This window comes from Cololabis saira, chromosome 3, assembly GCF_033807715.1.
Source record: "Cololabis saira isolate AMF1-May2022 chromosome 3, fColSai1.1, whole genome shotgun sequence".
NCBI lineage: Eukaryota > Metazoa > Chordata > Actinopteri > Beloniformes > Belonidae > Cololabis > Cololabis saira.
In genome coordinates, this window is record NC_084589.1 from 23,599,123 (window position 1) to 23,611,622 (window position 12,500).

Sequence of the window (12,500 nt, forward strand, 5' to 3'; positions counted from 1 at the left end):
ACTGTCTCCCCATGTCTGTCTGAGAGCGTGCACTGTGATAGGTCTCCTCCTTTGACAAAAACAGCTTGTGTCCAATAGGATTTTAGGGAAGAAGAAAAAAGAGCAGACCTGAAAGTAACGAGTACTTTTCAGCCTTCCTAGAAATGTACTCGAGTAAAAGTAAAAATATTTGTCTTGGAAATGTATTCAAGTAAGAGTAATAAGTACCAAAGAAATCTAATACTCAAGTAAAGTACAAATCCTCTGGATATGTACTTAAGTACAGTACTCAAGTACATTTACTCCGTTACTGTCCACCACTGGCCGTACGTGACGTAGGAAGTTGGAAAACCAAGCAAAGACACAATAGGAAGACCAAGTCCCTATGACACCATGAAGACAATTTCAGCGACTTCCACCATAATTCTGTCAACCATAAATACATGTGTGTGACACGACATTTCAACCATTCTGATAACGTGCTGAAAGAAGTGGTCGGTATTGATTTTCCACATCCCTATTTCAGCAGTCTTTTGCCCGGAGGCAAGCTATCTCTTCTCAGACCTTTGACCCTTGACCTCGCCACTCCCACTCCTTTTTTTAGACCCCTCTCATTTATGTGGTTTCAGTGATACAAGGTGATCATCCATTATTGATATTTATTAAAGGCTACTTCCTCTTTCTGACACGATGGGCTTTGAGTGATGTCGCCGTGAGTGCTCTGGGCACATCCTGAGAACATGCTTGGGTTTCTCCTCATCAGATGACTTCATATCTATTAACCCTGGAAGGAGAAAAAGCAAGAGCACAGAGCAGGTACAAAGGGAGGAGTCCACGCCTGGCTAAGGATTGGTAAATCAAATTCAGTGAGGTCGGGGTGAGCACTTTTATTCCCCTTAAAAGTGGAGCAGTGTGCTATCAGGGGACCTGTGGCCCTCTGGCGCCTCACGGCAGGTTAGAAAGATTTACCCAGTCTGTGGAGTCTGAGTTTAATGGCAAAAAGATCAAAGTTTTAAATGGACATATTCCTCTTCCCATAAAAACCAGACCGCAGAGAAATATTCAAGTTTTTTTTCTGTCTTTGTCAGCTACTTTAGTTAACACAAGACTCAAACAGAGGGTGTAATCACCGAGTATTTCTAATTGAATAATATATCATAGTGGTAACTTTCCTGGCAGAATTTATGTACGCCTCGCCCCCCTAACTCACACCGTCAACCCGACAGGGGTTCAACAGCTGCAGCTGGAACCAAGAGTTTGGCTCTGCGGCTTTGCCAAACACTCAGAGGATCCTGTTCCACCCGCCTCACCTCCACCACCATCAATACCCACCAGCCTGCCTGCAAAACCCTCTCTCTGTCCCTAAAACTCCAAACCATTAGTTCAATTTTATTAGATTTCCCTATTGCCCAGAAAGGCAGTAACCCCCCCCTTCTCTCTCTCTCTCTCTTACACACACACACATGCAAGCGCGCACACACACACACACACACCTCTTGCCTGTTCCTCCACCCCCCTCTGCCTCTGCTTGCCAAGAGCTGGGGACTGTTAAACTGATTTCCTCGGGGAACGGTGAGGCAGACAGTCTGATGGGAGAGCTGGGCCGTAATGTTGTCCCCTCTCTCGTCTCCCAGGTTTGTGGGCCAAGTTGATCAGGGCTGAACAGAGCTTCCCTGTGGTTCCAGACGCAAACAGGGAGAGACGGACAAGCCTAGCCGTTCTGCCAGGGCCAGACTCCGGTGGTGCTTGCAGGACCCGTGGTGGTATGGGTGCAGCAGGACACACGCCCACTGAGCAGCATGCTCCAAAGCATGCGCTCATAGTCTTGGCAGCTTCTGCACCCTGTCAAGTTAATGGATGGGCCTCTGACTCCAGTCTGCATATCCCCACTGTTCCCCTTCTTGTAAAGCCCTGCTCCAGTGCAGCCCACATGTTTATCACAACATCCACTGTCATAATGTTGAATACAGACAACACCCCTGACTGGCAGAGAGAGACAAACCATCAACACAAGCCCCTTAATACTCACACAGTATTTATTTAATGAGATCTAAGGGATGGGGAGATGATGTGTTCTGGGGTTAAAGATATTTTCCTTGGAATGCCATGACGTCAGTAAAACAAATTTCAAAAATGCTTCAAAAATACGCGTGAAAAGTGAATTTCAACAAGTAAACTACAACACTTTCTGAAATGTACTCATCTCTTCTATTGTTTACTGTTGTTTTATTGTTCTATGAACTTACTTTTTACTTGTTGTGTTTGTCATTTCTGTCCTGCCATTTCCCTGTGATAAAAAAACAACTTTTCTAACAAGTTTAAGTTATGAAACTTTGGTGGTTGATGAAGAGGTTACCAAACACTGACTGAGCTTTATCAGGCTGAAAAATCTCTGACCCAACAAGCGGAGGTTATTGTGGAATCCCGAGCGTATTTTGTCTGCTGCCCGGGCTCCGGGCAGGCTCACGATGGCTGGACCGGTCTAGTCTGGCCTGTGTGGTGATGGCAGCTGGTTTACCCAAGCTTGGCTCAACTGGAGCTCCATCCCATTCAAGAGCCCTGAACCATGACGAAATGGCCTTCACATGCACCTCCCATCAGCACCCCTAAAACAACACACAGCCATCCAAAGACAAACAGATGCGACACTCTGTGCTACAACTGCCTGCCTTGTCCTTGTATCCCAACCCACACACAACCAGGGAGAGAACTTAGACGTATACACACACACTCACATGTATCTGCTCAACTATACAGACACTAGTATAAACAGTCCTTAAAGGATCTGAAATGTAGCAGATGTGGGTTTGTTCCTTTAATTCTTTTCTGCTTGATGCAGTATTATTTAAAAAGAAAAGTAATATCTTCAATTACAGCACGGAGGGAAAGTGTTCATTAGGAATGGGTGATATTTTACCGTTCACGATATACCGTCAAAAAAATTCCTCACGATAAGAATTTGTCATCTCGCGGTAAAAACGATAAATTCCCGTCTATGATGTTTTTGTGTAAAGCCTGATTTATGGTTCTGCGTTAAATCGAAACGTACGTGAAGGAATGAAGGAAGGAAGGAAGGAAGGAAGGAAGGAAGGAAGGAAGGAAGGGAGAAAAGAGGAAGGAAAGAAGGAAAGAGAGAGCCGGAGGAAAGAAGGAAGGAAGGGAAAAAAGAAGGAAGGAAGGGAAAAAAGAAGGAAGGAAGGAAGGAAGGAAGGAAGGAAGGAAGGAAGGAAGGAAGGAAGGAAGGAAGGAAGGAAGGAAATGAGCCTGAAAGAAAGAAAGAAAGAAAGAAAGAAAGAAAGAAAGAAAGAAAGAAAGAAAGAAAGAAAGAAAGAAAGAAAGAAAGAAAGAAAGAAAGAAAGAAAGAAATGAGCGAGCCAGAAAGAAAAAAGGATAAATTCCCATTGATGACGTTTTTGTGTAACAAACATGGTGGATCTGAGAGTGAGATAGATTTATAGTTGAAAAGGTGGAGTTGAATTGGTATTTTTTTTAATCGTCATTTTTATCGTTCTCGGGATAAATTAGAAATTATCGTGATACATTTTTTAGTCCATACCGCCCATCCCTAGTGTTCATACCCTTCCAGGCTCTGCATGTATTGTTCTTATCTTTGAATGAATTGGACTTGTTTTTTTCTCATCAGTCTACATGCAACTCTAACTAAGACAAAAGTGGGTTACTTGAATATTGACAGCTATTGTGAGCAAAATTATATTTCTAGAGGTTTTTTGGTTTAAGGCTGAAGTAAAAGTTTACAACTATAAGCATACAGCCAAGAAAACAGGACTGGTTGGCGTCAGAAAAATGCTGTGAAAGTCCTGGCGTGACCCATCCCATGTGACTCAGAACCTGAACCCAGTAAAGCAACTCTGAAGAAACCTGGAAGTGCCTGTGGACTGATGTTTCTCCTTCAACCTGGATGAAACGGAATATTTTGGCCAAGAAGAAACTTGATAAGTAAATAATAAATAAATCACTGTAAAAATAAGTGACACTTCAAAAGAAAAAGAACGTCAACTTGTTGGATTAATTTTGACGAAGACTGAGGCCATCGTTGCAGCCAAGTGAAATGTGAAGAGTCTGAATATTTACATGAATTTATTTTTCAGCTGACCCATCAAACGACAACCTCAGAAAGTATGATTTGTTATTAAATGAGTTATGTACATGGAGCTAAACACTGAGAAAGTAATCCTGGAGAAAACACACAGGAAACACACACTATGCCACAGTATAAAACATGGAATACTGTGGCTGAACTGGACTGATTATCAATCTACTGCTGCAGGTCGGTTTCTTTTTGACTACACAGAGTATAATTTTGATCAAATATAGACAAACTCTTTGGCATTGACAACAGAGAGGAAGCGGTGAGCGAGGGGCTCTGGTTTATGTCCTGCACTGATAAACTGGCAGACACATTGAACCCTTCACTCTGCTAAAAACCACTCAACTCAATGACAACAGAAAGGAACAGTAAAATGAATAAATAAATAAACTTTTAACTAAGCATGTGTTATCTTGTTTGACTGGACAGCTACATCCATGTACACTAAACCAACCACAAATATGAACTTAACCATTGTGTATCAAAACCATGTGTGAACTCTGACTTAATGGTTTGCTTCAGCCCACTTTGTCCAAAGATGTTTTGACTCCAAGGACAATGAGTACCAGCTAGGGTGCCAATGCCCTGAAGAAAGAAAAGAAAAAGAAAGCCACTTGCACACACAATGAGTATGCATACAAGCACATACAGTGAACATACACACGCTCGCTGAAGCAGCCTGCAGATTCAGCTGTGCTCTTAGCTCACCATCCTAACTCCATGACATCACACTCCGACAATGCCACCATTCATACAGATGTTGCGCAAAAAACCTGGAGTTAGGCTCCAATTGTGTGTGGTGATCCTCCTCCCATCAAGAGGTTTAGCCAGAGGTGCTTCACTGCCATAGTGGAAGAAAATGGGAGGAAGATGTAATAGACTTATGTATGCTAATGGTTTAGCTGCTTAGAAATTATTTCACGCTGAAGTAACTTCTCAATTCATCATCACATTACAGCGATGAAAACTGACACATCTATGGCTGCTTCGCAAGTTTTTAACTTTCTTGGCATCTCTGTTACTACCTTGCCATTTAAGCCGTAACCTGATCCCTAAAATAAATACCTGTTGCAGCTCAGTAACTAGAGTTAAAACTTAAACCAGTCAGGTGACACTGCTGCAAAAGAAATATTTTGATTGAGTCCTCGACTGCGCTATGAAGTGTTTCTTTAAGAGAAAGCACCATATTTTCCTCTCCTCAAGTAAAAAAGGAGCATATTTAGAGCATGCCAGGAATTATGTCATCCACTAATCTAGTGCCAGCTCCACGGCCAAGCGGGCTGCAGTGAAAGAACATATAGTATTGTTTACCACATAAAAATCTCAGCACCTAGCCTGATGCTTAGTGACAAATTTATTGTCCTTAGTAACAATGTAAACAATAGATCATTGGGAGATAATAAAGAACACATTTTCATACACCAGCACCCAAGTGTTTCAAGGCTGCTCTGTCTGAAATTAGAAAGCCGGCAGGATGTGCGGCAAACATGGAGCTCATTCAAAAGAGACACAAAAAAAGAGCAATGTTCAAGTTCTCCCGTTGCTGATGTGAGCTGAGTCATGTACCACAGTTGGAAATCGCAGATGTTTTTTGAAGAAACATGATAAGAACTTGTTTGGTCTTTTCTTGTTGCAGATTTAAAAAAAAAAAAAAGATAGTGAATACATTCAAACACACACAGGTATAAAAGTGCTTGTGTTTGTAGAGATTATAGCAAAGATCTGCGAGTGTTTATATAGTTTGTATGTCAACAAACATTCTGTACATGCGTTTCATTTGTTACTATAAGCGTATGATTGTTTCCCTCCTCGTGTATTTAGTGCGCGGCTAAGTGTGTGCGTCCCTTTGCAAGGACTGCGGCACACAGTTGGAGCAGCCAATACGTCCGTGTGTGAGTGTTTGCAAGGCCCTGTGGAGAACTGGCTCTGACTGGTGACGTAATGCCTTGGCTGGCGTGCTGTGGAACTTGGCCTTGTCTCTGCTGCGTTTCCTCCACGCTGCAAGGGTCAGTTATCCCACAGCCTCCAGCACACAACACGCACCATTCAATTCCCCAGACCACAACAGAGCAGAACTCAACCACACCCGGCACCATGAGCACCCAGTCCTTCATAAGAAGAGAGAAAAAAAAAAAAACACTTGAACCAAGACTAATAAAACATTCCAATCTCTGTAACACCCCCAGAAAACACACTTGAAGCATTAAAGGAGGGCATGCATGTCAATTATTCCACTATCAGGCTGTGCTGGACCACTTAAACGATGGCACTTGAGTGGAAAATCACAAAGAATGGCAGTGATGCAGATACAGTCTTTGTCCCAGAGAGGCCAAACAGAGAGCTTAGAGTGAGATATGAGTCCCCCAGGGGCCACAGCAGTCCATTGGCTCATTAACTATTTACACCAGAGACAGGCCTCCCCACCACTCTGGCCCACCACAAAAATCAATTAGCCTTCATTAGCCGGGGCTCTGGGTATTTTTCTTCGCTGACAGGGGAGGAATAATCCTGCAACTGATGGCAACAAAATATATAACAATCACACTCACACCTACTGTACATGTACAGTACAAGCATGGACGAAGGAAAGAAACTCAGCTTATTTTTGTGTATTTCAATCACACAACGCTTTCAAAATTTCCCACTCGTTCACTGTTGGTCTCTCTGAACATCAATACATTCTCTCACCTTTCAACTCCCCGGCTCATTCTGACTGTCTACCTATTTCCTTCATGTCTATCAAAGTCCCACTCAATCCCTTTTTCTCTGCTCTCACAATGTAAACGTTGAAACAAGAAGAGTGCATCCAGGTCCGCTCCTCTGAGGTGTGGGGTTACAGTGCAGAGATTTCCCATTGGCGGAAAGTCAACATGGTCGGGGTAATGCGATTAGAGCCAGATTGGGAACGTCGCAAGGGACACATGGGGCTGATCATGGCCCAGTTACCCGATAGTAAGGCCGTATTTATCGACCTGGCCCTAGCGAGGATATTACAGACATTAGAGACTCTGTCTATGCTTATGAAAACCAATGCTAAAGATCGCACGCAGATAATACAATTAAGTCTCTCACTTTTGGTCCACAATCGTGGAATTCCATCAGTTGCGTTCAGACATCAGCGAGCTGAATCTCAACTGATCCACATTTGGTTGCCGCGCCACGCGTCTGTCTGAATGGCCGACTGACCAGAAAGTTGCACGGTAAAGGGACCTGCAGCCATTTAGTGAGTGCATGTTTATGGGAGAGCTAACAGAGCATTTACAATTCAATTACATAGATAGCAGGGGGGAAAAAAAAGGGCAAGATGTGTCTGGATGACGGCCAGAGGAGAGATAAGCCTAATACACTAATATTGTGTTACCCTAGTGTGTTGCCATAGGAACAGTTGAGGAGATTCAAAAGACTACAAAGACGATCAATCTTGAGAGAGCTGGAGGAAGAGGGAGAATTAAATGCCCTGGGACTGCTCCCGCTCTCCACTATCAGAGCAATAACTCTTCTAATGACCTCTGCTACCTTCTCTTTCTCAACAAGATGTGTTTCTCCAGAAAACTCTGTAATCGGCAAGCCTCTCAACACAAAGAGCCGCCAAAGCTTTTCATTCCAGTTATTTTTCCTCAAGTTACGGCTTTCTACTGATTCATTTTGAAAACAAAGGATGTCTGTTGCTCAGCATCAGTATTAATACCATATTATCATTCCCCATCAGCTTGAGTGTAACTGTTTAAGCTTTTCTTTTTGTTCTTATTATTCAGAGCAATCCTGTCAGCCTCTGAAAATAGTATTGCAGTGTTGCTAGCCAGCAAAACCATCCTGTGCACTTATTTATAACTTCAAAATGCATCTACTTTCACTCTTTATCCTTGTTCATCCACAACTCAATCCAACTTCTGTAACTGCCTGCTTTGTGAAGGATGAGGTCATTTGATTTTTTCCCCGCTGTGTTAAACTAGTGCTAACAAGTTGCAGGACCTACAGAACATGTTCTGTACATTAAGATATACATCAGGCAGCCGGTGGGCAGTCGAGCCTCAACCACATAAAGGGCCCATTATTCCAGCCAGAGTCTCCTGCGCTGCACTGGCAGGTTCAGACACAGCTTTGATTACACACCGAATGATGAAATCCACACAGGCCTAAGAGCACAGCTTTGCTGGCACAGCCCAGTGGAAAAGAAAGTTGCAACACATGTGTATGTGCACTAGTGTATGTGTGTGTTTGCATCCATGTGAATGCATGCATGTACTCACCAGTTTGGCTTCTGAGTGCATGGAGGGAATGTGAGTGGAGGAGCAGGAGCTGCTGTGGGCAGGGCTTTGCATGCCCATCATATTCGAACCCATGGACATTTGTCTCTCCATCTGAAGGTAACAACAAAATGGGATCAGTCGTGCTCACATGTCCAGACATATTATTTGCATGACACAAATGCTTGGATGGATACAGAATCGTATCTTCAGTTTCTTGTACTGATGAGACGTCGCCACTGCTTCCACAATGAAAGTATTAACATTAAACGCGTGAGACATCTTACAGTGCGTGAGTTTAGGAAGCATGAGAACCTGATTTCACATGACAGGCTGCCCTATGCACTACTCTGTGTGATGATAACTGGAACTGACCCAAAACAGGAAGCCAGAACAGAGGGACTTAACACAGGAAGCCGGTGCAACAGGGGTGTGTGCGTGTGTTTCTCAAAGCATAGTGTCTGTTAGACTAAATCATCAAACCTCAGTCACTCTACGTTGAATTTCTGTTAAAGGAGAAACAGATCTGGATCAATTGTAAAAGAAATACAATCAGAGTTCAAGTCTTCATTAATGTGTGTGTCTGTGTGTTTGTGTGGATGCGACGTGTCTGACTGACCCTGGTCAGAGCTTCCATGTGTTACAGCTGAGACCTGAATGTGAGGAAATCAGCTGGGTAAGCTGACAGGGGTGAGAGGTCACCTGTGCAGGGCGATAATGTGAGCCGGGTTCACCGTGCAGCGTAAGCAGGAAAGAAGAAACCTTTGTTTCAGCGACTGAATGCATATATGTGTGTGTGTGTGTGTGTGTGTGTGTGTGTGTGTGTGTGTGTGTGTGTGTGTGTGTGTGTGTGTGTGTGTGTGTGTGTGTGTGTGTGTGTGTGTGTGTGTGTGTGTGTGTGTGTGTGTGTGTGTGTGTGTGTGTGTGTGTGTGTGTGTGTGTGTGTGTGTGCGTGTGTGTGTGTTTGAGCTGCTATGACCTCCCAGCTGCTGAACTCTGGCTGGTGTGGTGGTCTCCGTGAGGAATAGTTCCCCCTTCTGCCTCTCCTCCCTCCTCCCCATGTGTCCGTAGAGACTCAGGTCTAAAACCTGACACACAAGCCTAATTGCAGTAAGTGTGTTTTGTGTAAAAATATCACCCAAACCTGCACCCCTTTCCTGAACCGTCAATCTCCCACAAAATCGCTTAGCTCTTAATTTAATAAACATGGGAGGGATTTTTCAATAACATAAACACAGGCTGTCTGGTGCTGCAATGAGAACATATGTTATATCATTAGAATCCCTATACGAGGAGCTTTCTCCGTGTTATTATTCCCCTTAATGTGACTCTTCTTTCTGGCTAGATGGTCATAAAGTTTATTTCTTACACTTTGCAGGAGGAATCATTTACTGCTGCAGGAGATAACTGTTTGAATGTACACCAGAGGCAAAAGCAGTCAGAAGACTGTTGTTTCCCTTTCCAACTTCCCCGGTTGACATGTCAAAGTGTCATTGAGCAAGATGCTGAGCCCTAAATTCCCCCACAATGTGCTCCTCGGTGGCTTTGGATAGAAGTGTCTGCAGTAAGTCATTTTAATGTTGATAGAAAGCATCCATAACCTCATAACATAAGTACATACATGGCTTGTGTACAGTCAGGGTGCACCGTATAGTCTTTCAGCTTATGAGTAACAGAGTTCTGTTCTGAGGGCATCCATGAGAGAACGTGATCTGTAATCTGCTGTTGTACTCACGGGCATTAGCACAGCCGAGGAGCCGGGCATGGTGGGGTCTGGCAGGGTTCCAGGCATGGAGGCTGGCAGAGGCTGTCTCTGTCTGTTCCGTAGGTGCAGTAGCGAGGACAGAGAGCCGGGGACTGGCCTGAAAGGACACACAGACACATATATTGTAAACTTTTAGTTATACTGCTATGCTGGAGAGCTCTAAAAGTTTTATTCTCATTGTTTCGTAAGTGTTTCAAACCCAACATGAAGAGCATCGACCTCCTATGGTGTTAAACATAACTCTTTGTAAGAAGCACACATAAGTTATATCTGAAAATGCAATGATACTTTTTAATTTGGTATGTTTAATTATACTTGGAGAAAAAGAAAACAACATCCTCACATTTGTTGTGAACAATTATAGGGTTTATATTATAATAGTTAACACACAAAGCAGATGATGAGCATTTTAAAAACTAAATAAAACTCAGAAAGCTTGGTCGTTTTTTCTTGACATTTTTAAAACGTGTTTATAAAATTGTACGCACTGAATGAATGTCTGTTTTTCTGCACTTGTCACACAGGTTTTAACTTTACATAATATCGGGGCACCTTTTTAAAAGAAAAATTATGAAAACTCACGCTTTTTAAAAAAATATTTGGTCATTTCAATTCTGCAACCACAAACTCAGAACAAAGAAGACTGTGAGTGGTTATAAGACTGTGCCACGCTCTAAGTTGAGACATCTTGGGATGCACTTTAAACAACTATAATTCATGTAGTACGTCCAGTGAATAACAATGTTAGTGATGTTGAATGAGTAGTATTTGTCTGGAGAACCACATGAGATGAGCATGAAAAGAATCCTATTTAGGATCTGCTGCAACGGAGGAGGCCCTGCAGGGAGAATGTCCTTCAGTGACCACAAAAACGTGTGCGGACCGACAGGCCTATCCACACTCATGGCCACATCAATAAATCACATTTACAGAGGCCCAGACTAAGCTTAAATTAATGGCAGCAGTCTTGTCTTAGTCACTGGCTCAGGGCTGTAACCATCCAAACACCCACACCAACTACAACTGTAGGACGAGACATCATTTATCCATCTGCCATGCCACCAAATCCCTGCTTGTACGAGCACTAGTTTCCAGCTGCAGGGTGCTGCAACAGCCAAATCCATATGGTTACAGTCTAAAAACAGCCCTTGCTGCATGATTCTTTAATAACTTGCAGCAAAAGAAAATGAAAAAGAGAAAAGGAGGAGGAAAAAAAAATCAATAATTCTCCAGTTATCGGTATCATTGGGATGAATGCTGCTGTTCACCAGTCAATAGAGCTCAGCTTCCTATCCCATTAAGATATTAGGACAAGTACGAAACATTTAGGTTAGATGTGTTGAACAAGTCCATGCAATCAATTGACAACATCATAGCCATGATTACCGTAATAGTGGGTTGAATTGTGAAGAAGTGATGGCTAAATGGAGGTGTGCACCAGAGCAAATGCCCCCCCACCTGAATAAATATCAGTATTTTTCCAGTCCTAAATATGTACATTTGCACTCCAGACATTTTAGATTGCTCCACACACACAGAACCAAACACACGCTCTCAAACGCACACGTCATTACCATCCTGACTGCGTGTCATTCCTGTCTAACTTCCCAATTTATCACAATCATACTCATTTAACAGCACATATGACATCTGAGCAACACTGGGTATCCAAACATTTCCACATGGTTAAAGTCATGAAAGTACAATGAGGTATGTAGTGTTGCTGCACACACTACATCCACACAGTTTCCCTCAACGTTTTAGACTTTGCCAGCATTCAAGAGGATAAAATAACAATCATGTGGTAGAGAGATGCCGTTGAGATTGAGGATAAAAACTGGTTTATTTTATATTTATCCCGTAAAACAGCTGACTAAAGATTTTTTTGTGACTTGCAAGAATGAAAACACAATATCCAGAAACGTAGAGAGTTTTTCTAAAATGAGACGTAAATGTGTAATTTGCTAATTTTTTTGAACTTTCAATTAAGAGACACGAGTGGTATAATCATTTTCAGACATATCTGGATCGATGACTGGTCAGTCAAATACTTAAACACCATATGGGGTGTTAATGATGCCACTCTGTCGTAAGTTTAGCAGAATGAGGTCTGGCATTGTCCTGCTGAAATAACCACACAGTTTCCAGAAAAAGACACTGATTTTTCAGATGTAGAACCTGACATCAATTTTTCCCCAAAAACAAGCTGAAATAAAGACTAATGTGACTACAGATGTGTCCACTGTCTCTCTGTCCCTTTGAGATGTCTAGAGAACTCTTGAGTACGTCTTCAGAGTTGACATGCAAGTTTCCCCTGGTGCAGTTTCAGGTTTCACTTCTGGATGCATCAGCAGACCGTGTTGAGTGACAGTGGTTTTCTGAGATCCTCCCAAGCCCATGT

General features: G+C 42.8%; 1 protein-coding gene across 6 annotated transcripts in view; it reads right to left on the reverse strand.

The window, feature by feature from the left end:
- The window catches only part of creb5b (cAMP responsive element binding protein 5b), a 38,063-nt gene that overhangs the window by 9,592 nt on the left and 15,971 nt on the right, over window positions 1–12,500 (reverse strand). For all 6 annotated transcript variants that reach the window (XR_009774685.1, XM_061716666.1, XM_061716665.1 and 3 more), the window contains exons 6-7: window positions 10,070–10,196; window positions 8,338–8,448 (exon numbers count right to left, since the gene is read on the reverse strand). Coding sequence is in view for 5 of the 6 variants with exons in the window: in XM_061716666.1 (XP_061572650.1) it covers window positions 8,338–8,448; window positions 10,070–10,196 (238 nt within the window). In the remaining variant the exon portion in view is untranslated. The remainder of the gene's footprint in view (window positions 1–8,337; window positions 8,449–10,069; window positions 10,197–12,500) is intronic.